The 23746-nt window shown below is 45.7% G+C and overlaps 1 protein-coding gene across 1 annotated transcript; it reads left to right on the top strand.

Moving 5' to 3' along the window:
- The first annotated feature begins 1693 nt into the window (after positions 1–1693).
- Positions 1694–17060, top strand: LOC128043174 (patched domain-containing protein 3-like). The gene is made up of 4 exons (XM_052635450.1): positions 1694–2713; positions 3998–4119; positions 12943–13088; positions 15556–17060. Exons 1-4 carry the CDS (start codon positions 1694–1696, stop codon positions 17058–17060), a joined length of 2793 nt encoding a protein of 930 aa, XP_052491410.1.
- Positions 17061–23746: the final 6686 nt, after the last annotated feature.

Raw genomic sequence — 23746 nt, forward strand, 5'->3', positions numbered from 1 at the left:
ACTATAAAGCAATTCCAAAGAATAAGCTAAATCTACGTACAGTCGCATGTTAAGGTCCTTTGACGTATTTGGTGAAAAATGTAATCTGCACACACATTCTATTTTTCTTTCTTTCCTTTTTTGCTCAGTCCTGTCTGATTCTTTGCCACCCCAGGGACTATACAGTCCATAGAATTCTCCAGGCCAGAATACTGGAGTGGATAGCCTTTCCCTTCTTCAGGGGGTCTTCCCAACCCAGGGACAGAACCCAGGTCTTGCAGACACAGATAGTGCCATCATATCTATGAAAATGGACCTCCCTAGTGGCTCAGACAGCAAAAGCATCTGCCAACAATGAGAGAGACCCAGGTTTGATCCCTGGGTCAGGAAGATCCCCTGGAGAAGAAAATGGCAATCCACTCCAGTACTATTGCCTGGAAAATCCCATGGACAGAGGAACCTGGTAGGCTACAGTCCATGGGGTTGCAAAGAGTCAGACACGACTGAGCGACTTCACTTTCACTTTCACTTTGGGTTCTTCTAGTCCCACTTTTTATTTTATTCATCTACTTCTAACTTTTTACCATAGAACATTATGTCTGTAAAGAATAAAAATAACTGAATGAGCTGCACCAGGTTCGCCAAAGCCTTACCTGAGGACCATGCTTCTGGATGATCCCCTCAGAGGTGAAATCGGCCACTTAGAGCACAGAAAATCTGTGCCTCTGATGCGTGGGTGTGTGTATGAGTGTGCGAGTGTGTGTGTGTGTCTGTGCGTGTGTCCCTGAACAAGTCAAATTCTCCCAGTCAATTCTGAGTCATGTAACCACTCATTTCATTTGCCTTTAAGAAATGTGTCTTGTATTAACTAAATCCTGAGAGAATGGGCACCAGGGACAAATCTGGGGCTAGTTAGAGCATGGCATGTGGTCCCATCACTACACGGCAAATAGATGGGGAAACAATGGAAACAGTGAGAGACTTTATTTTGGGGGGGCTCCAAAATCACTGCAGATGGTGACTGCAGCCATGAAGTTAGAAGACGCTTACTCCTTGGAAGAAACGTTATGACCAACCCAGACAGCATATTAAAAAGCAGAGACATTACTTTGCCAACAAAGGTCCCTCTAGTCAAAGCTATGGTTTCTCCAGTGGTCATGTATGGATGTGGGAGTTGGACTGTAAAGAAAGCTGAGCACCAAAGAATTGAGGCTTCTGAACTGTGGTGTTGGAGAAGACTCTTGAGACTCCGCTGGACTGCAAGGAGATTCAACCAGTCCATCCTAAAGGAGATCAGTCCTGAATATTCATTGGAAGGACTGATGCTGAAGCTGAACTCCAATACTTTGGCCACCTGATGTGACGAGCTGACTCATTTGACGCTGGGCAAGATTGAAGGCAGGAGAAGGGGACGACACAGGATGAGATGGTTGGATGGCATCACCGATTCAACGGACATGAGTTTGAGTAAGCTCCGGGAGTTGGTGATGGACAGGGAGGCCTGGTGTGCTGTGGTTCCTGGGGTCGCACACAGTCGGACGCGAACTGACCCCAGTGGAGCCACGTGACCGCCGACGCCGCTGGGGGCGCGAGCAGCCTGGGGTCCAGCAGACGCGCCGGAACTTCAGGAAACCGTTGGTGGGTGGAGGGCGGGCTCGGTACGCAGCTCCTTTCTGATCGGCCGGGCTGAGACCGTGGGCTCTCCTTCCTGGAAATGAGCCTGAATCCCTCGAAGGTTGCGCCCGAGCCGCAGCCGGAGCCCGAGCCGCAGCCCGAGCCGCAGCCCGAGCCGCAGCCCGAGCCGCAGCCGGAGGCAGGACCAGGGCCTGGGCCCGAGGCCCGGGGGCCGGGGCCGGAGGGACAGAGCGGGCCGCCCGCAGGGCCTGGCCCGGAGCCGGAGCCGCCCTCGGCGGCGGCTCAGGACCGGGAGCCCGAGCGCGGCCGGGCGGCGGGGCCGAGCGCAGAGCCCCCGCCCCCGCCGGCCCCGCGGCCCCGCTGCCGCACCGACTGCCTGGAGGCGCCGCTGTCGCGGGCCTTCCAGCGGCTGGGCCGGAAGGTGGGCGCGCACCCCTGGGTCTTCCTGCTGCTGCCGGTGGCGCTAACGGCCGTCCTGGGCACCGGCCTGATGTACCTGCCCCGCGACGGGGATGAAGACCTGGAGGAGCAGTACACGCCGATCGGGGGCGCTGCCAAGGCCGAGCGGCGCTTCGTGCAGGGACATTTCACCGCCAACGACTCCCTCGTCTTCTCCGTCTCCAGGAAGAGCACCGACGTCCCTTATGCCTCCCTCCTCGTGGTCTCCGACACAGAGACCCTGCTGGAGCCGGACATCCTAGAGGAAATCAGCAAGGTGGACGACGCCGTGCAGGCTCTGACTGTGACCCAGGACAACGGAACCCAGATCCCCTACAGCGAGGTGTGCGCCAAGAACCAGGGCGCCTGTGTCCCCCCCAACCCACTCTTGTTCGCCTGGAAGAGGAACAAGGGCCTCAACCTGACAGCCATCACCTTCCCCATCTACAGCCCAGCCGGTCAGATCGTCTCCCTGGCCAGCATCCTGGGAGGAACTGTCTTGGGGCCGAGCCAGTCACTCCTCCAGGCCAAAGCCATGCGGCTGCTGTACTACCTGGAGACGGGTGCAGGAGAGGAAAATGAACGAAGCAAGGCGTGGACGGCCCATTTCCTAACGAAGTTTGGCAGCTTTGAAAAGAGTCTGGCCCTGAAGAAGATCCAGGTGCCTAGTGGCTGGGGTTTACGGGAGGCCAGGAGAAGGTGGGAGGGATAAGAGGAGCTGTCCCAAAGACACTCCCAGATTGCCAGATAGAGCCCTTGACTGGGAGCTAGGTGTGCTCTGCTTTATTCGATCCATAACCCAGCTTTCTTAAAACAGCACACTGAAGAAAGCCACAGCAGATTGTGGAAAAGAGTGGATGTGTGTCTCACTGGTTCCCTTTGCTGTACACATGAAGCTACCACAACATTGTAACTCAACTATACTACAGTAATTTTTTTAATAAAGTAAAAAGAGGACTTTAAAAAAAGAAGAATGCCACAAACCTTAAATCCCTGGTAACATTCTGGTTAAAAGCACAAATGGTACATTCTCGGGGTAGGCCTGTTCAGTACAGACGTTGATCTTCAGGTTTAGTTTGGTTTATCTGCTCAAATTTCTCTGTAATTCTTACTTTCAGTTTAAGCCTTTGCTGTTTCTGGGAGCCCCCTAAACTTTGGAGTTCATTGGAATAAAAAAGCAAAACTTTAAACAAAAGTTCCATGATGTTTTTGAGAAAGATGAGCATTTTAAAAGTAAATTATAGCATAGTGCCAGGCACATATTAGCTGTTCAGTAATTTGGGGGCTGGCAAACCTTATACTGTGAATAAAACTGGTGAAAATGAGAAGATATCTTCTGGGAAAAGCCTTTTAATACCCAGGCCTGTCTGAAATGATGTTTGTACAATTAAAATAGTAAAAGATAATGACTGAATAGAAGTTTAGACAAAGTTACAATGTCTGTAGTTATTAATGTTTTCACAGTCTTATATGATTCCGATTTTGTGTATTAAGAAGTTTTAAACTTTAGATTTTTTGAGACACTTTGAAAAGCATGCCAGAAGCAAATCTTTGTGGCAAGAAGCAAATCTTTATCACTTTCTTTATTCTAAAATCGTAATGCATATATTTTGATTTTTCACTGGGTTTTAATGCTTGAACTAATACGTTGCCGTGTTCTGATGTCATGTGTGACTCGCATGCAGTGCCATGTTCTGATGTCATGTGTGACTCGCATGCAGTGTCGTGTTCTGATGTCATGTGTGACTCGCATGCAGTGCCGTGTTCTGATGTCATGTGTGACCCGCATGCAGTGTCGTGTTCTGATGTCATGTGTGACTCGCATGCAGTGTCGTGTTCTGATGTCATGTGTGACCCGCATGCAGTGCCGTGTTCTGATGTCATGTGTGACCCGCATGCAGTGTCAGGGCTGAGCGCCGCTTACCTGAATGTGTTTCTGTGGCAGGTTGTCTACTTCTCATCACTTTCCAGAAAACTGGAGTTCGAGGCAACTTCCAGGACGGTGGTCCCCTTGTTTCACCTGGCCTACCTCCTAATCATATTATTTGCAATTGTATCATGCTACAGGTAAAACAATTTTATTAGTTTTTTAAACTCTAAAAAATGTTTTATTGTAATAATGTATATAATGTGGAGCAGGCGATGGCACCCACTCCAGTGCTCTCGCCTGGAAAATCCCATGGACAGAGGAGCCTGGTGGGCTGCAGTCCATGGGGTCGCTAAGAGTCGGACACAACTGAGCGACTTCACTTTCACTTTTCACTTTCATGCATTGGAGAAGGAAATGGCAACCCACTCCAGTGTTCTTGCCTGGAGAATCCCAGGGACGGGGTAGCCTGATGGGCTGCCGTCTATGGGGTCGCACAGAGTCGGACACGACTGAAGTGACTTTAGCAGCAGCATTACATTTATAGCATAAAATGTGTCATTTCGAAAATCATTTCTGAGTGTGCAGATCAGTGGGATTAATCACATTATCAGTGTTGTGCAGCCATCACAGCTATCCCTTTATGAGTATTTTCCCTCGCCCCAAACAAACACTGCAGCCATTAAGTAATAACTCCCCACTGTCTTCCCCAAGTCTTGGCTAATTTTTAATCTAGTTTGTTTCCATGGATTTGCCTATTCTAGAGATTTCGTATAAGTGGAATCATACGGTATTTGTCCTTTTGTGACTGACTTATTTCACTTACCATGTGTTCAACACTTATCCGTGCTGTAGCATGAGTTCCTCTACGTGGCTGAATAATACTCCATTTTATGTATAGACCACGATTGTTTATCTGCCTGCCTGTTGATGGCACTGGAATATTCTAACCTTCGGACGCTAGTGAATGATGCTGGAGTGGACCATGGGGCCCGAATCTCTGTCTAAGCTCCTGTTTCCAGTTCTTTCCAGTACATCCCTAGGAGCAGCATTAGTGGGTTGTATGATAATTCACTGGTTAGCTTTTTGAAGGACCACCGAACGATTTTTCACAGAGACTACACCATTTTATATCCCACCAACAGTGTGTCAGTTTTCCGGTTTCTCTACACCCTAACCATGACTGTCTTTTTAATGTGGTTATTGGTTGTTGGTATGTCTTCTTTGGGGCGCCCCAGGTGGCGCCGCGGTAAAGAGCCTGCCTGCCGGTGCACGAAATGCAAGAGACTGGGTTTCGGCCCCTGTGTTGGGAAGATGCCCTGGAGAAGGAAATGGCAACCCACTCTGGTATTCTTGCCTGGAAGACTTCATGAACAGAAGAGCTTGGTGGCTAGGGGTCACCAGGAGTCAGACAGCTGAGCTACTGAGCACGCAGGCATATCCTCTATGGAGAAATGTCTATTCAAGTCCTTTGCCCTTTTTTTGGCTGTGCCCCAAGGCTTGAAGAATCTTATTTCCCTGACTGGAGGCTGAACTTGGGCCCAGGTCCTTGGCAGTGAAAGTTTGGAGTTCTGACCACTGGACTGCCAGGGAGTTCCCACCTTTGTTCATTTTTAGTGAAGCTGTTTGTCCTTTTGTTGTTGAATTCTGTTGTTGAGAATATGTTTTGGATATTAAATCCTTATCAAGTTCTATGATTTGCAGATATCTTCTCTCACTCTGTGGATTATCTCTCCACTTTCTTGATAATGCCCTTCAACGTACAAAGGCTTCAATGCAGATGAAGCCCAGCTTGTTCGCTCTCGTCGCTTCTGCTCGTGCTCTCGGTGTCGCATCTAAGCTCCCACTGACAAGCGAGGGCGTGTGTGGCTGCTCTCCGTTTCCTTCTAGAGTTTCGTGGTTCTGGCTGCGATGTTTGTGATTATAGTCGTATGTGATGTGAAGTAGGGGTCCAACTTCATTCTTGTTCCTGTGGAAACCCAGTCATCCAGGTGCCATTTGTTGAAAAGACTGCTCTTTCCCAGTTGATTGGATTTGGCATCCTTGTCAAAAATCAATGGGCTATAGATAAATGGATTTATTTTTAGATGCTCAGTTCTACTCCATTGGTCTATATGTCTGTCCATATACTAGTACCACTTTGATTTAAATACTGTAGCTATATAAGTTTTGAAATCTGGAAATCTCAGTTGTCCATTTATTTTTTCTTTTTAAGGTTATTCTCCAATATCCAGGACTCCTTGTAATTCTGTATGAATTTGAGTATTGACCTATACATTTCTGAATAAAAGCTATTGGGATTTTGATAGAGGTTGTGTTTAATGTGTAGATCACCTTAGGCGAGATTGTCATTTTGACAATATTAAGTCTTCCCCACCATGGACTGTGAAAGTCTTTCCATTAATTCAGGTCTTTTTTAGTTTCTTTCACCGATGTTTTATAGTTTTCCGTGTACCAGACTTTCACCTCTTTGGGTAAATGTATCCCTAAATGTTTCATTATTCTAAACGATAAATGAAATCACTCTCTTAATTTCTTTGGGGTTGCTCATTGCACAGGGGTGGGAGCAGCTGAGCCCTGTGTGTGGTGTTGCATCTTGCAGCTTTACTGCATTTGTTTACTGACTTTAGTGGCTTCCTCTGGATTCATTGGAGTTTTCATATGTAGGGTCATATAATCTGTGAGAAGAGAGTTACAGCTCTTCCTTTCCAGTCTGAATTCCTTTAATTTCAAAGTCCTGTCTAATTGCTCTGACGAGCACCTCTAGTGCATCTTTGAACATCGCTGATGAAAGTGGCCATCCTTATCTCGTTCCTGATCTTAGAGGGAAAGCTTTCTTTTTTTCACCGTTGAGTATGACGCTAGCTTGCAGTTTTCATAATTGCCTTTATAATTTTGAGGCACTTTCCTTCCCTTCCTTGTTTTCGAGAGTTTTTGTCATGAAAAGACATTGGGTTTTGTCAAGTGCCTTTTCTGTGCCTTTTGAGAGGTTCAGATGGCTTTTTACCCTTTGTTCTGTTACTGTGCTGGGTTACATTGATGCTCTTGTGTTGAACCATGCTTCCATTCCTGGGGTAAATCCCATATGGTCATGATGTATACTTCTTTTAATATGCTTATTGGATTGTGTTTGCTAGAATTTTGTTGAGGATTTTTTTATCTATATTAATAAGAGGTATTATTTGTAGCTTCCTTAAATTAGAGATACCAAGGGAACATTTCATGCAAAGATGGGCTCGATAAAGGACAGAAATGGTATGGACCTAACAGAAGCAGAAGATATTAAGAAGAGGTGGCAAGAATACATGGAAGAACTGTAAAAAAAAAGATCTTCACGACCCAGATAATCATGATGATGTGATCACTAATCTAGAGCCAGACATCTTGGAAAGTGAAGTCAAGTGGGCCTTAGAAAGCATCACCTACGAACAAAGCTAGTCGAGGTGATGGAATTTCAGTGGAGCTATTTCAAATCCTGAAAGATGTTGCTGTGAAAGTGCTGCACTCAATATGCCAGCAAATTTGGAAAACTCAGCAGTGGCCACAGGACTGGAAAAGGTCAGTTTTCATTCCAATTCCAAAGAAAGGCAATGCCAAAGAATGCTCAAACTACCACACAATTGCACTCATCTCACATGCTAGTAATGTAATGCTCAAAATTCTCCAAGCCAGGCTTCAGCAATACGTGAACCATGAACTCCCTGATGTTCAAGCTGGTTTTAGAAAAGGCAGAGAAACCAGAGATCAAATTGCCAACATCTGCTGGATCATGGAAAAAGCAAGAGAGTTCCAGAAAAACATCTATTTCTGCTTTATTGACTATGCCAAAGCCTTTGACTATGTGGATCACAATAAACTGTGGAAAATTCTGAGAGAGATGGGAATATCAGACCACCTGACCTGCCTCTTGAGAAATCTGTATGCAGGTCAGGAAGCAACAATTAGAACTGGACATGGAACAACAGACTGGTTCCAAATAGGAAAAGGAGTACGTCAAGGCTGTATATTGTCACCCTGCTTATTTAACTTATATGCAGAGGACATCATGAGAAACGCTGGACTGGAAGAAACACAAGCTGGAATCAGGATTGCCAGGAGAAATATCAATAACCTCGGATATGCAGATGACACCACCCTTATGGCAGAAAGTGAAGAGGAGCTAAAAAGCCTCTTGATGAAAGTGAAAGAGGAGAGTGAAAAAGTTGGCTTAAAGCTCAACATTCAGAAAACAAAGATCATGGCATCTGGTCCCATCACTTCATGGGAAATAGATGGGGAAACAGTGGAAACAGTGTCAGACTTTATTTTGGGGGGCTCCAAAATCACTGCAGATGGTGATTGCAGTCATGAAATTAAAAGACACTTACTCCTTGGAAGAAGAGTTATGACCAACCTAGATAGCATATTCAAAAGCAGAGACATTACTTTGCTGACTAAGGTCCATCTAGTCAAGGCTATGGTTTTTCCTGTGGTTATGTATGGATGTGAGAGTTGGGCTCTGAAGAAGGCTGAGCACCGAAGAATAGATGCTTTTGAACTGTGTTGCTGGAGAAGACTCTTGAGAGTCCCTTGGACTGCAAGGAGATCCAACCAGTCCATTCTGAAGGAGATGAGCCCTGGGATTTCTTTGGAAGGAATGATGCTAAAGCTGAAACTCCGGTACTTTGGCCACCTCATGGGAAGAGTTGACTCATTGGAAAAGAGTTTGATGCTGGGAGGAATTAGGGGCAGGAGGAGAAGGGGGCGACAGAGGATGAGATGGCTGGATGGCATCACGGACTCGATGGACGTGAGTCTGAGTGAACTCCGGGAGATGGTGATGAACAGGGAGGCCTGGAGTGCTGCGACTCATGGGGTCGCAAAGAGTCGGACACGACTGAGCGACTGAACTGAACTGAACTGTGGTACCTTAGTGTGACACTGAGATCAGTGTAATCATGGCCTCATCAAAAGAGTTAGGAAGTGTTTCCTTCCTTTCAGTTTCTTTGGAAGGGTTTGAAAAGGATTGGAGTTAATTCTTCTTTACATATTTGATTAAATGCACTAGTGAAGCCATCAAGCCTGGACTTTATTTTGCAGGTGAGGTGCGGTTCTTGACTATGCATCAGTCCTTTTACATGTTCTGTGGAGAGTTTCATCTTGAGTCAGCTGAGGTCTTTGTGTATTTCTGGGAATTTGTGTATTTTATCTAGGTTATCCAGTTTCTTGGCATAGGTTGCTTATAGTAATGTCTTAAATCCCTTCTGTTTCTGTAAATTCAGTAGTGAACTCTGCATTTTCATGTCTCATTCAGTTATTTGTATTTTTTCCACTTTATCACTCTAAATAAATGTCTTTCCATTTTGTTGATTTTTTTTTTTTGCTAACCAACTTTTGGCTTTGCTAGTTTTCTCTGCTGCTGCTGCTAAGTCACTTCAGTCGTGTCCAACTCTGTGCGACCCCATAGACGGCAGCCCACCAGGCTCCCCTGTCCCTGGGATTCTCCAGGCAAGAACACTGGAGTGGGTGCCATTTCCTTCTCCAATGTATTTACCATGTTCTTATTTTACCCCTCCTGTTAGCTCCATGTTGGGTCTTCTCTTCCTTTTCTGGCTCCACAAGGGTCTGAATTTCTCTATTCTCAATTACGTTTACCATGTTCTTATTTTACCCCTCCTGTCAGCTCCGTGTTGGGTCTTCTCCTCTTTTTCTGGCTCTACAAGGGTCTAAATCCACAAAGTGGTTTGAGGTCTTTTCTCTGTTTTTAATGCAGCATAAACTTGCCTCTGGGCACTGGTGTCACTACACCTCGTAAATTTTATGGTATTTTGTATGTTTTCATTTTCCTTATAGATTATCTGCCTAGATGTTTTACCCATTATTGAAAGGGAGGTATTGAACTTTCCAACTATTATTGTGGAGCTACGTGTTTCTCTCTGTAACACTGTTAGTATTTGCTTCATATGTCTTGGGTCACTGTTACGAGGGCCGTTCATGTTCATAGTCGTTACATCTTCTTGACTAATTGGCCCGTTTATGAATATGTGATTCCTTCCATCTCAAAACTTCTAACAGCTTTTGGAGCAGTCTACTCTGTCTGTTATCAGTGCGGGCACCCCGTCCCCTTTGGTTGCTATTCACATGGAGAATCTAGTTCAGGCCTCTTACCAATCTATTTATGTCTTTGGATCGAAAGTGAATCCCTTATAAATAGCATATAGTTGAATCATGCTGTTTTATCCATTCTGACAATGTCTGCTTTTTGATTGGAAAGTCTAATCTGTTTAGATTTAAAATAATTGCTGACAAGGAGGACTTACTTCTGTTGTCCGGGTATTTAATGTTCTGCGTATGTTAGAGCTATTATACTTCCTTTCATCCATTTATACCTTTTTTTTTTTTTTTTTTTTTTTTGGCCAAATCCAGGCCCTGGCAATGGAAGCGCTGAGGTGTCCTAGCCATTGCGCCTCCAGGGACCTCCTGTCTCACGCCGTCTTTAATGTGTGGCTAGCGAGCTGTTTCGATTGGTCACTTTGCTGCCAGCGATTCCCAAGTCAGCCTGAGCACTGGAATCACATGAAGAAATGTTTAGACACATGGATTCTGCAACTTCCCTACAAACTGTAGATCAGAGTCTGCAGAGCTGTGTGCCCGGACTGCAGGAGTCTAAAGTTCTGAGACTCTCCTAAGTCACTCTGATATGCTGCTTAACCAAAGCCCTTCCTGGAGACCAGAAAACCTGCAAGTGTGCTCACCGGTGCTCTGCATTCACAGCTTCTGTTGCCTGTTGGACATTGAAATAAGGATCATTTAGACAGCCGACACAGCGACTAGTCGAAGTCAAGTCACTCTAGCCAATAGTGTGCTTCACTCCCTCCGCCCTCTGAAAAGTGTATGCCAACAATCCGGAAACCAGAAAGAGGAAACAGGGCTGAGCGTGTCATACGTAGCTTTTATCCTGTTAGCCTTTCTGATTTCAAGGTTCATTTGTGTTATTTTTATCTTAAACTCTTGTAAACCAGTATTGTTGCTTGAAGAAAGTATTGTGTGTATGTGTTAGTCACTTAATCGTGTCTGACTCTTTGTGACCCCAGGGTCTGTACCCACCAGGCCTCCCTGTCCATGGGATTCTCCAGGCAAGAATACTGGAGTGGCTTGCCATTTCCTTCTCCAGGAGATCTTCCTGACCCCGGGATTGAACCCAGATCTCCTGCATTGCAGGCAAATTCTTTGCCATCTGAGCTCTAGAGAAGTCCACAAGAAAGTATTGGTTGTCATCAAATCTTGTTTTGTAATCAAAACAAAATACTTCTGTTTTGGTGCGTGTATCTGTGTTGATTTGGGGCCCTGAGTTTAACAGATAGCACCAGCAGTTTGAGAAAAAGTGAAATACAGGCACACATAGTTGTTTTCATAAGAAAGTTTGGTTATTTTAATGTGGCCTTGCATGAATAAGGTCTTCAGTTATAGTCTTGCTTTGGGGAATCAGCAGCTCCATTTCCATAGCTGACTTTCCTAGCCTTCAAACCAAACTGTTTCTCTCTCCTCCTAAACGTTTCCAGAGGCGGCCATCAGTCATTTGTTTCAACGCAGTTGGCGATGAAGCAGAGCAGAAGCCGAGAGGTTGTCGTCAGTACTTTAAAATGTTAAGTTCTGGTTGTTGGGGAGTTAAAGTGTTAAATCCAGTCTTTTTAAAATGCTGCATCTATATCCCCATTTTTGTTGGTCCAACCAAGAAATAGACATAAGTTGTGTTACTCAAAATGGAGTATACATTACTTTTTTTTTTTTTTGCAATTAGTAACCACTTTTCTTGGAGAAGGCAATAGCAACCCACTCCAATACTCTTGCCTGGAGAATCCCATGGACGGAGGAGCCTCGTGGGCTGCCGTCTATGGGGTCGCACAGAGTCGGACACGACTGACACGGCTTAGCAGCAGCAGCGGCCACTTTTCTGGGGCTTCCCTGGTGGCTCAGTGGTAATGAATCTGCCTGCAATGCAAGAGACTCAGGAAACATAGGTTTGATCCCCGGGTGGGGAAGATCCCCTAGAGGGAAGGCATGGTGACCTACTCCACTGTTCCTGCCTGGAGACTCCCGTGGACAGAGGAGCCTAGTGGGCTACAGTCCACAGGGCCACAAGCAGTCAGACACAACTGAATTGACTGAGCACACACACACACACACAGCCTCTTTCCCAGAGCACAGTTCTTCAGCAGAGGAGAACCTGAAAACTTTAGGAAGGAGGCTTTCCCAGAGCACACTTCTTTAGCAGAGGAGAACATGAAAACTTTGAGAAGGAGGCTTTCCCAGAGCACACTTCTTTAGCAGAGAAGAACATGAAAAACTTTCAGAAGGAGGCTTTCCAGAGCACACTTCTTTAGGAGAGGAGAACATGAAAACTTTAGGAAGGAGGCTTTCCCAGAGCACACTTCTTTAGCAGAGGAGAACGTGAAAACTTTCAGAAGGAGGCTTTCCAGAGCACACTTCTTTAGGAGAGGAGAACATGAACAACTTTCAGAAGGAGGCTTTCATTCTTTCTGCTAGCCACAATATACATTAAACCAGCTCTGACATACAGGAGGTATTTGGGATTGTGTTTATGGCTAATGGGAGTCATAAGTGGGTGAGAAGATACCTCGACGTGGGCACTTTCATACTGCTTGCTTCTACTCACACACCTGTGGAGATCAGAATGGAATTACCTATTTGCAATGTTTTAGTATCTTTTTGCAGTTCTGAAAGGCCAGTAGGTGGATTCATGCTTGGCTCGCTGCATAAGAATCAACCAGTATAGTTTGGTAAAAGTACAGATTCCCAACTTTCCTGTCCCCACCCCACCCCCCACCCCTCACCGCCCTTTGCTTTTGTTCAGTTGGTCGGGGCTAGTGTCTGGAAATTAAAGTTCTCTAGCAGACAGGTATGGGGATTATTGTCCAAGAGGGCTCTGAAGAGGTGTCCAAGTCAAGAATGTTATAAATTGCTGGAATTTCAGTATGGAAGCTACCACTCAAGTTCCATGACTTTTCCCTCCAAATTTACAGGTGTGACTGTGTACGGAACAAAATGTGGGTCGCGGTCTTCGGAGTCGTCTCCACCGGCCTGGCCGTGGTGAGCAGCTTCGGCCTGATGTTGTACGTCGGGGTGCCCTTTGTGCTCATAGTCGCGAATTCACCGTTTCTTATCCTCGGTGAGTAAAACGAAGCACGAAGCTGCACATTGCGCATGTGGGGGTGCGGGGTAGGAAAGGAAGGGTGCTGTGTTAGATCAGGCAGAATAGTTATATGCAGGTGACTCTACAGACCCAAAATGAGGGATCAGGAGAGAAAGAAAACGCAATGGAATTATATGCCTTTAGAGTTGGAAAAATCTGGTACCCCAAATGGAAAAACACAGACCAGGGACGTGAACAGGCATTTCACACACACACACACACACACACACACACACAGAATCCAAAATGCTGATCATTGAAAATGTAAGAAAGAAATATTTGACCTTGTGTAATCACATCAAGGGATGCAAGTTAAACCAAAAGTGAGATACTTTGTCTTCTTATTAGATTAATGAATATTATAGCAAGATTGAAGGTTTGGGGAAGGTTGTATGCAAGTGAACTCTCTCATATTCTGCTGAGGGAGATTTGTAAATTGGTGCACTTTTAAGATGTAACTTTGCAACAAATCGAAAGACTTAAAATTTTTTGATGGAATCCCTTTGACCTGCCAACTCCACTTCTGGGAGTTTGTCCTAATCATTGGATGGGTTTTCACAAAATGAATGAGCATGTTCATTTTAGTGTGATTTAGAACAGGGAAAAAGAGAAACAAACTGATCCTTTATCAACATGGGATCGGTCTGCTCAGACCACACTAAAGTTCTGGAACCCCATTCAGTCTTTCAAAAGAGGCAGATATAAAGTGTTAAATGAAAAATGCTGGTTATGAGACAAGATGTTTAAAACAGAGAGATACACAAATGTGCGTATATATTTGTATAGAGCAAATTTGGATAGATAATACTTAAAATATTAGCAAGGATTGTCCTTGACAGGTAGAATTACAGTTGTTTAAAGGTTTTCTTTGTATTTGCCTGTACTTTCAGGATTTATTTTACAGTAAGTATAAGAAGGCAAATATCTTTCTATTTTGGGTGGTAAGCAACTTGGAAGAATTAATAATTGGTTTCCTAGGGGAGATAGGGGAGGAACTGTGCACTGGATGTGTGCCTTCCTAGCACACACTCACGCTTACACACTCAGTGTCCCCACAGCCATAAGCAGCTGATGTGTAGACAACTGATTTCATATCCACGCCTTCATATTATCTGTATATACATAGACATGTGAGTGTAGGGCTGCATGTGGTGGGGAGGGGGGGCTGTGATTTCAGTAGCTCAAGAAATGTGTGAGGACAGTTTCTGAACCAAGTTCCATAAATAATACAGCTGGTTTTTAAATACCTGTTCCGTATCAGTGAGTTTATTTGTGGGCCTTAGTACTTCGGATTCTTGCCCTTCATCCAGCTGAATGCAAGCGAAATCCAGAAAGCTGGCTGTGGGGGGCATGTCAGGATGCAGTTTGTGACGGACTGCACAAGCCTGCGTCACTGCAGGCCTTCTGCCAGACCAAACACACAGAACATCCGAATTAGAGGCAAAGTGCAGTTCCCAGTGCCTTCCCGTGTAGTCTGTGAAGATCTTCCAAGGTTGATATTAAAATCAATCAGCATTCAGTTCCAAGCATTGATTTTGCGTCAATACACACAGAAACAGGTGTACAGGAGTGGAAGCGGTAGGAGCTTGAGGGAAGTGAAGCTCATCTGCAGCGTGCTTAGGTGGCCTGGTTCCCCTTTCTCCTCTGCAGTCCTCCTCTCCTAAGCTTCTGCGGCCTCTTCACAGTCCTCAGATGCGCTCCTGGCCTCTTTATTCCAGATCAATCCGGAAGCGTCACTGTGAGAGAGGCTGGTTACTTTAGCATTCACTTACTATGTAAAGGATCCTTACGGTTTGCTCTGGTGCATAGTTCTGATCTCAAGAGTGCCTGCATTTTACTGACATAATGCCTTAACCTGGGCAAGTGAAGTTTGAATGACAGCGTTCTGGGTGTCAGAACCAGACTAACGGAAACTACATGTGTATGTATCTCTGTGTGTGTGTGTGTGTGTACAAACTATGGGGTGCCTTTAAAATCATACCACATTGACAGCTAGATGCTAAGTGGAGAACAGATAAATCCAGCTCATGTTTTAAACAACGAGATGCTAACTCAGTATTAGTGCCTTAGAGTAAAATGGTTTATGAGAGAAAATGGTCCCTCGAAAGTTCTGATGGAACCAGGGATGCGTGGCTAACACTGCTTCGCCTAACACGCAGGCAGCCGGGTTTCCTGACTCTTCACAAAGCACCTGAATGGTGGCTAGGAGTAGAGTGCACTGTGCTGTGTGTGCAGAGCGCAGTTATTACAGAGCAAGGGGTGAAGAGTCGTGTTGTGGATTCAGAGGCAACCAGAGAAGGCGTCAGAGAAAGCAGGATCCAAACACAGACTCCGCAGTATCAAGGAGACCTTGAGAGACGGGCAGAGAAAGTGGTTTGAGCTGGTCTGGTTAATCTTTAGTGGATGTTAAAAAGTACGAAGACTCTGTTTCTTTCTCTAACAGGTGTTGGGGTCGATGACATGTTCATCATGATTTCTGCCTGGCAGAAGACCAGCCTCGCGGACAGCGTAAGCGAGCGGATGTCTGATGCCTACTCACAAGTGGCAGTGTCCATTACGATCACCACGCTCACCAACGTCCTGGCCTTCTACACAGGAGTCATGTCCTCCTTCCGGTCCGTGCAGTACTTCTGCGTCTACACGGGGACCACCCTGCTCTTCTGCTACTTGTACAGCGTCACCTGCTTCGGAGCATGCATGGCCCTGGACGGGAAGAGAGAAGGGGCCTGTCTGCGCTGGCTGGAGAAGCCAGGCGCGCCTGGCCAGCAATGTCCCTCGCTCAGAACGCCCTGCTGCCTCCCAGGCAGTCCCCTCCAGGATGGATGGAAAGCCGGCACCCATCCAATGAATCTGTTCTTTAGAGACTATTTTGGTCCTTTGCTCACAAGCACCAAGTCCAAGATTTTTGTAGTGCTCCTATACGTTTCGTACATCATAACTAGTATATATGGGTGTTTCCGAGTGGAGGAAGGTTTAGACCTCCGAAACTTGGCAAGTGATGACTCCTACATCATACCATATTTTAATGTAGAAGAAGAACATTTTTCTACTTATGGCCCCAGGGTTATGGTAATCGTTACTGAGGTTCTTGACTACTGGGATAAAGATGCGAGGCAAAGACTGGAGAAATGTCTGGCGGATTTTGAAAACAGTGAGTATGTAGATGAAAACCTGACAGAGTTTTGGTTACGAGAATATGTAAATTACATGGAAAACCTCCGTCAGGATATAAATGATAAGACCATGTTTCTAAGCACTATTCCCACTTTCTTGATGGAATTTCCACTTTTTGCATATGATATTAATATAACATCATCACAGGAGATCGTTTGTTCCCGGGCCTTCATTCAAAGCATGGGCATTTCTTCTTCAACCAATAAGAAGCTGATGTTACTCCAGTTCCGAGACATGGCTGAGAAGTGTGACGTGCCCCTAATGGTGTACAACCCAGCATTCATATATTTTGACCAGTTTTCTGCAATAGTAGAAAACACTGTTCGGAATGTGGTTGTCGCGTCAGCAGCTATGTTCATCGTTTCCTTATTATTAATTCCTCATCCCCTGTGCTCTTTGTGGGTAACTTTTGCTATTGCTTCTGTGATTGTGGGCGTCACGGGTTTTATGGCCTTCTGGAATGTCAACCTTGACTCCATATCCATGATTAATCTTGTCATCTGTATAGGGTTTTCTTTTGACTTTGCTGCTCACATTTCCTATGCATTTGTCTCCAGTTCAGAGCCCTCAGCAAACCACAAAGCCATTGAGGCGCTGTACCTGTTAGGGTACCCTGTGTTACAAAGTGCGGTTTCAACAATAATAGGGGTGTGTGTCCTGTCTGCAGCTAAAGCGTACATCTTCAGGACGTTTTTCAAGATTATGTTTCTTGTGATGGTATTTGGAGCTGCTCATGGTCTAATTTTTATCCCAGTATTCTTAACCTTTTTTTGAAAGTTGCTTTGAATTGGTCAGTCAGTCGGTTCAGTCACTCAGTCGTGTCCGACTCTTTGCGACCCCGTGAATCGCAGCACGCCAGGCCTCCCTGTCCATCACCATCTCCCAGAGTTCACTCAGATTCACGTCCATCGAGTCCGTGATGCCATCCAGCCATCTCATCCTGGGTCGTCCCCTTCTCCTCCTGCCCCCAATCCCTCCCAGCATCAGAGTCTTTTCCAGTGAGTCAACTCTTCGCATGAGGTGGCCAAAGTACTGGAGCTTCAGCTTTAGCTTCATTCCTTCCAAAGAAATCCCAGGGTTGATCTCCTTCAGAATGGACTGGTTGGATCTCCTTGCAGTCCAAGGGACTCTCAAGAGTCTTCTCCAACACCACAGTTCAAAAGCATCAATTCTTCGGTGCTCAGCCTTCTTCAGAGTCCAACTCTCACATCCATACATGACCACTGGAAAAACCATAGCCTTTGAATAGCCACTAACAAATCAAAGACCAATTATAGAATTCCTGATTGGCCCAATCCAATCTGATGAAAATGCACTATTAAGAATAGTCAATAAACTAAAAACAAAGGCATGTTTCCTTGGCTTGTAAATACTGTTTTAAAATGTTATTTAAAATATCCTGAGAAAAATTAATGTCTCACATTAAAATATTTTTACTAAATTAAGAAGTGTTTTCATCATTATTATAGTCTATACAATCAAGCGTAACTTTCCAATTATTTGTCCTTTTATTTCATCATTAGTAGTTTATGCCTGGAATTCAAACACTTTATGTATCATACTCTAAAATGAAATATTATTCTCATTGTACTTCTCATATGCATTATTGTGTGAAGTGTCACTATTATTTATTCTCCTAGTCTGGGGTTTTTCAAAATGTAAATCAGAACATCCACTAGGGAGAACAGTGTGAAGGCTCTTTAAAGAACTAAACGTGTAAGTTCCTGGACCCAGCCATCCTAGACCCGGTCCTGGGTCCTGAGGACCCCAGAGCTTTAAGGACACCTGCACCCTGCAGTCACAGCCGCACTGGTACAGTAGCCGAGGCACGGGGCAGCCCCAGTGTGGAAGGACGGATGGACGGGTAAAGAAACAGGGAACACGGGCGTGACGCAATATTACTCAACCGCAAGGAAGGATGAATAACGCCATGTTCAGTCACAAAGGAGAAAATAAAGGTGATCGTGCCAAGTGGAGCAGAAAGACAGGAAAAGCCAGGATCATATGATAGCACTTCTAGGTGGATTCTAAAAGTGGATAAAAATGACGTCTTTTCCAAAGAGAAACAGCCTCACAGGCATAGAAAACATGGTCACCAAGAAGGAAAGGGGGTGGGGAGAAGTTAGGTGGTTCATAGACACACTCCTAATTATGAAATAATCCAGAAAGACCCACTGTATAGCATGTGGAACCCTAGTCAACACTCTGCAATAAACTATATGGAAAAGCACACGGAAGGGACATATAGATGTCTATACATAAGTGAATAAGTGAAAGTCGCTCAGTCGTGTCCAGCTCTTTGCGACCCCATAGACTGCAGCCTGCCAGGCTCCTCTGTCCATGGGATTCTCCAGGCAAGAATACTGGAGTGAGTTGACATTTCCTTCTCCAATAAGTGAATAAAGTTGCTATCGGGGGAAAAAAAAAATCCGCAACATTGTAAATCACTTATACACTCCAATTCAAGTGATACCATTTAAGAAAGAAAGAAAGAAATGGAAATGCTAGCTCCAGGCCCCTCAGACATGGTGGCCTAGGCTGTGTCCCTTCCCTGGAGGCTGAGCAGACTTGGGTGGGTCCCGAGGCTGGAGTGTCTTGGATCTGAGTGGTCTAGGAAGAAGTGCTTGGTAATGAGCCCTCTACAGAAGGACCTGGGGAATCTCCAGCTCTGGGAGTGTGTGCGTGGGGGGGCGGGGGGCGGGGAGGGGGGTCCTCCTGCAGCCAAGCCAAGCCTACTGCACCCAAAGGCTGCTGTAACTTCTGGGATGGGAGAACTTTGAAAAGTGCCCTGGTCTCCAAGACTCCTGGTGGTGGGGATCCCAACTCCAGCCTCCTTCCTTGAGGTTAACCCCACTACAGACGACATCACCCTCCACAGAGTGGAGTTGCAGGAATTAGCATGTGTCCGGGAAATAAATGTTAAGGGGGAAGAAATCGAGAGACACAACACGCCCTGGCTCTTTGTTACTTCTGCCGCATGCTGCTGAAATCGACAATTCAGAAGCAAGGCTTCCCCAGCCCCGCCTCGCCCCGCCCCGGCTCTGGTTGCCTGAGTAACCAGAGTTGGGCAGGAAGAAATGCTGCCCCCTAGTGGCCATTTCCTAGAATAACAACTTTAAAACCGGTGCTCAGTTCAGTGGTGCTAACGATCTCAATATTCACAAGGCATGCAGGGCTGGAAAGGACAAAGGCCCTGAAGTAACGTCCTTAGGGTAAAGCACCAAAAAAAAAAATTCAAAGCCGGGTCGATGTTCAAGAGGCCAATTTCAACAGGGAAACTGTGCTCACACTGTGTAAGATCGAAAAGCACATGGAAACACCCTCCGCATGGAAGATTATCAACTCAGCGCAAATCAGAGCAGCACTGAGGGCTCACCTCGCCACGGCCAGGATGGCCACCGTCAGATGGGGAGAAGTTAGCTGGTTTCTGATGACCACCGTCAGAAAGAGCCACAAAGACCAAGTGCTGCCGAGGTCGGAGACAAGGGGGTCCTCCCACACCCTTGGTGGGGGTGTGAGTGGGTGCGGCCACTGGGAGACAGCATGCAGGGTCCCTAAAAGTCCAACACGCAGGTACCACGTGACCCAGCAATCCCAGTCTTGGGTTCAGGCACGGGAAAAAACCATGATTTGAAATGCCTCGTGCAGCCCTGTATTCAGAGTAGCACTATTTACTAGAGTGGGACAGCTGGAGGCTGGAATGCCCCTCACAGACAAAACAGGGCTAATTGAATGAATAGTGCCCCGGAGCAGCAGAGACAGGCCGAGACAGGGCCGTGGGCAGTGAAGCCAGCCAGAGGCAGAGAGAGAAATACCATCAGGCGTCACCTGCAGTGGGATCTGTCCATTTATACCCTTGGATCACTACACAAAAGAGAGGCAGACTTGGAAACCTCGAAAACCACTTATGATCACAAAAAAAAGGAGAAGAAGGAGGATAGATTAAGACTTGCGTCATCATATACACACCGACACGCGTCCAACAGACCATCAGAAACGACACGCCGAGGGGCACAGAGAGCCTACCGAACACACTTTTCAGAGCAAGACTGAATATGCACCTATGTATGTCTGAATCAAGTTCCTGGACACCTAAAAAACTACGTCACAAATCCATGCTCTTCCAAATATAATAAAGAAAGCCGACACCAAAGAATGTTCAAACTGCTGTATAGTTCAGGTCAGTCGCTCAGTCGTGTCCGACTCTTTGTGACCCCATGAATCGCAGCAGGCCAAGCCTCCCTGTCCATCACCAACTCCCGGAGTTCACTCAGACTCACGTCCATCGAGTCCGTGATGCCATCCAGCCATCTCATCCTCGGTCGTCCCCTTCTCCTCCTGCCCCCAATCCCTCCCACCATCAGAGTCTTTTCCAATGAGTCAACTCTTCTCATGAGGTGGCCAAAGTACTGGAGTTTCAGCTTCAGCATCAGTCCTTCCAAAGAAATCCCAGGGCTCATCTCCTTCAGAATGGACTGGTTGGATCTCCTTGCAGTCCAAGGGACTCTCAAGAGTCTTCTCCAACACCACAGTTCAAAAGCATCAATTGTTCTGCGCTCAGCCTTCTTCACAGTCCAACTCTCACATCCGTGCATGACCACAGGAAAAACCATAGCCTTGACTAGACAGACCTTAGTCGGCAAAGTAATGTCTCTGCTTTTCAATATACTATCTAGGTTGGTCATAACTTTCCTTCCAAGGAGTAAGCGTCTTTTAATTTCATGGCTGCAGTCACCATCTGCAGTGATTTTGGAGCCCCAAAAAATAAAGTCTGACACTGTTTCCACTGTTTCCCCATCTATTTCCCATGAAGTGATGGGACCAGATGCCATGATCTTTGTTTTCTGAACATTGAGGTTTAAGCCAACTTTTTCACTCTCCTCTTTCACTTTCATCAAGAGGCTTTTTAGTTCCTCTTCACTTTCTGCCATAAGGGTGGTGTCATCTGCATATCTGAGGTTATTGGTATTTCTCCCAGCAATCTTGATTCCAGCTTGTGTTTCTTCCAACCCAGCATTTCTCATGATGTCCTCTGCATATAAGTTAAATAAGCAGGGTGACAATATACAGCCTTGACTTACTCCTTTTCCTATTTGGAGCCAGTCTGTTGTTCCATGTCCAGTTCTAACTGTTGCTTCCTGGCCTGCATACAGATTTCTCAAGAGGCAGGTCAGATGGTCTGGTATTCCCATCTCTCTCAGAATTTTCCACAGTTTATTGTGATTCACAGTCAAAGGCTTTGGCATAGTCAATAAAGCAGAAATAGATGTTTTTCTGGAACTCTCTCACTTTTTCCATGATCCAGCGGATGTTGGCAATTTGATCTCTGGTTCCTCTGCCTTTTCTAAAACCAGCTTGAACATCTGGAAGTTCACAGTTCACGTATTGCTGAAGCCTGGCTTGGAGAATTTTGAGCATTACTTTACTAGCATGTGAGATGAGTGCAATTGTGCGGTAGTTTGAGCATTCTTTGGCATTGCCTTTCTTTGGGATTGGAATGAAAACTGACCTTTTCCAGTCCTGTGGCCACTAGCTTGTTCGTAGTGATGATTTCTAAGGCCCACGTGACTTCACATTCCAGGATGTCTGGCTCTAGATTTCACATGCTAGCAAGGTAATGCTCAAAATCCTTCCAGTTAGCCTTCAACAGGACATGAATCAATAACTTCCAGATGTACACCCTGGGTTTAGAAAAGGCAGAGGAACCAGAGATCAGACTGCCAACATCCATTCGGATCAAAGAAAAAGAAAGGGAATTCCAGGAAAACATCTACTTCTCCACTGACTACACTAAAGTCTTTGACTGTGTGGATCACAAAAAACTATGGAAAAATTTTAAAGAGATGGGGATACCAGACCACCTTACCTGCCTCCTGAGAAACCTGTATACATGTCAAGAAGCAACAGTTAGAACTGGACATGGAACAACAGACTGGTTCCAAATAGGAAAAGGAGTACGTCAAGGCTGTATATTGTCACCCTGCTTATTTAACTTATATGCAGAGTACATCATGAGAAACGCTGGGCTGGAAGAAACACAAGCTGGAATCAGGATTTCTGGGAGACATATCAATAACCTCAGACTTGCAGGTGACACCACCCTTATGGCAGAAAGTGAAGAACTAAAGAGCCTCTTGATGAAAGTGAAAGAGGAGAGTGAAAAAAGGTGACTTAAAACTCAACATTCATAAAACAACCATCATGACATCCAGTCCCATCACTTCATGGCAAATAGATGGGGAAACAGTGACAGACATTATTTTCTTGGACTCCAAAATCACTGCAGATAGTGACTGCAACCACAAAATTGAAAGATGCTTGCTCCTTGGAAGAACTATCATGACAAACCTAAGCAGAAAGTCAGACACGACTGAGCGACTGAACTGAACTGAACTGAACTGAAACAGCATATTAAAAAGCAGAGACATCAGTTTGTTGACAAAGGTCAGTCTAGCCAAACTATGGTCTTTCCAGGAGTCATGTATGGATGTGACAGTTGGGCCATAAAGAAGCCTGAGCAGTGACGAGCTTATGCTTTCGGACTGCGGTGCTGGGGGAGACTCTTGAGAGCCCCCTGGACGGCAAGGAGATCCACCAGTCCATTCCGGAGGAAATCAGTCCTGAACATTCATTGGAAGGACTGATGCTGAAGCTGAAGCCCCAATACTGTAGCCACCTGATGTTAAGAACTGACTCCTTGGAAAAGACCCTGATGCTGGGAAAGACTGAAGGCGAGTGGAGAAGGGGACGACAGAGGACGAGATGGTCGGATGGCATCACCGACTCAATGGACATGAGTTTGAACAGGCTCCAGCAGTTGGTGATGGACAGGGAAGCCTGGTGTGCTGCAGTCCATAGGGTCGCAAAGAGTCAGACATGACTGAGCGACTGAACTGAACTGACTTCTTTGGGATTGAAATGAAAACTGACCTTTACTAGTCCTGTGCCACAGCTGAGTTTTCCGAATTTGCCGGCACATTGAGTGCAGCACTTTCACAGCATCATCTTTTAGGATTTGAAATAGCTCAGCTGGAATTGAGCTCCAGGTGCTTCGCTCCACTAGCTTTGTTTGTAGTGATGCTTCCTAAGACCCACTTGGCTTTGCGTTCTGGGATGTCTGGCTCTAGGTGAGTGATCACACAGTGTGGTTATCTGGGTCATTAGGTCTTTTCCATACAGTTCTTCTGTATATTTTTGCCACCTCTTCTTAACAGCTTCTGCTTCTGTTAGGTTGATACTGTTTCTGCCCTTCATTGTGCCCATCTTTGCATGAAATGTTCTATTGGTATCTCTAATTTTCTTGAAGAGATCTCTAATCTTTCCCATTCTGTTCTTTTCCTCTATTTCTTTGCATTGACCACTAAGGAAGGCTTTCCTATCTCTCCTTGCTGTTCTTTGGAACTCTGCATTCAGATGCTTATATCTTTGCTTTTCTCATTTGCCTTTCACTACTCTTCTTT

Source organism: Budorcas taxicolor, chromosome 2, assembly GCF_023091745.1.
Source record: "Budorcas taxicolor isolate Tak-1 chromosome 2, Takin1.1, whole genome shotgun sequence".
Classification (NCBI taxonomy): Eukaryota; Metazoa; Chordata; class Mammalia; order Artiodactyla; family Bovidae; genus Budorcas; species Budorcas taxicolor.

What these genes read in the sequence shown, in the direction of transcription:
- LOC128043174 (XM_052635450.1), top strand. Translation starts at nt 1,694, where the DNA reads ATGAGCCTGAATCCCTCGAAGGTTGCGCCCGAGCCGCAGCCGGAGCCC. An exon ending in GCAATTGTATCATGCTACAG is followed by an intron (nt 4,120 to 12,942) that starts GTAAAACAATTT and finishes CCAAATTTACAG; the next exon opens with GTGTGACTGTGTACGGAACA. An exon ending in TTCACCGTTTCTTATCCTCG is followed by an intron (nt 13,089 to 15,555) that starts GTGAGTAAAACG and finishes TTTCTCTAACAG; the next exon opens with GTGTTGGGGTCGATGACATG.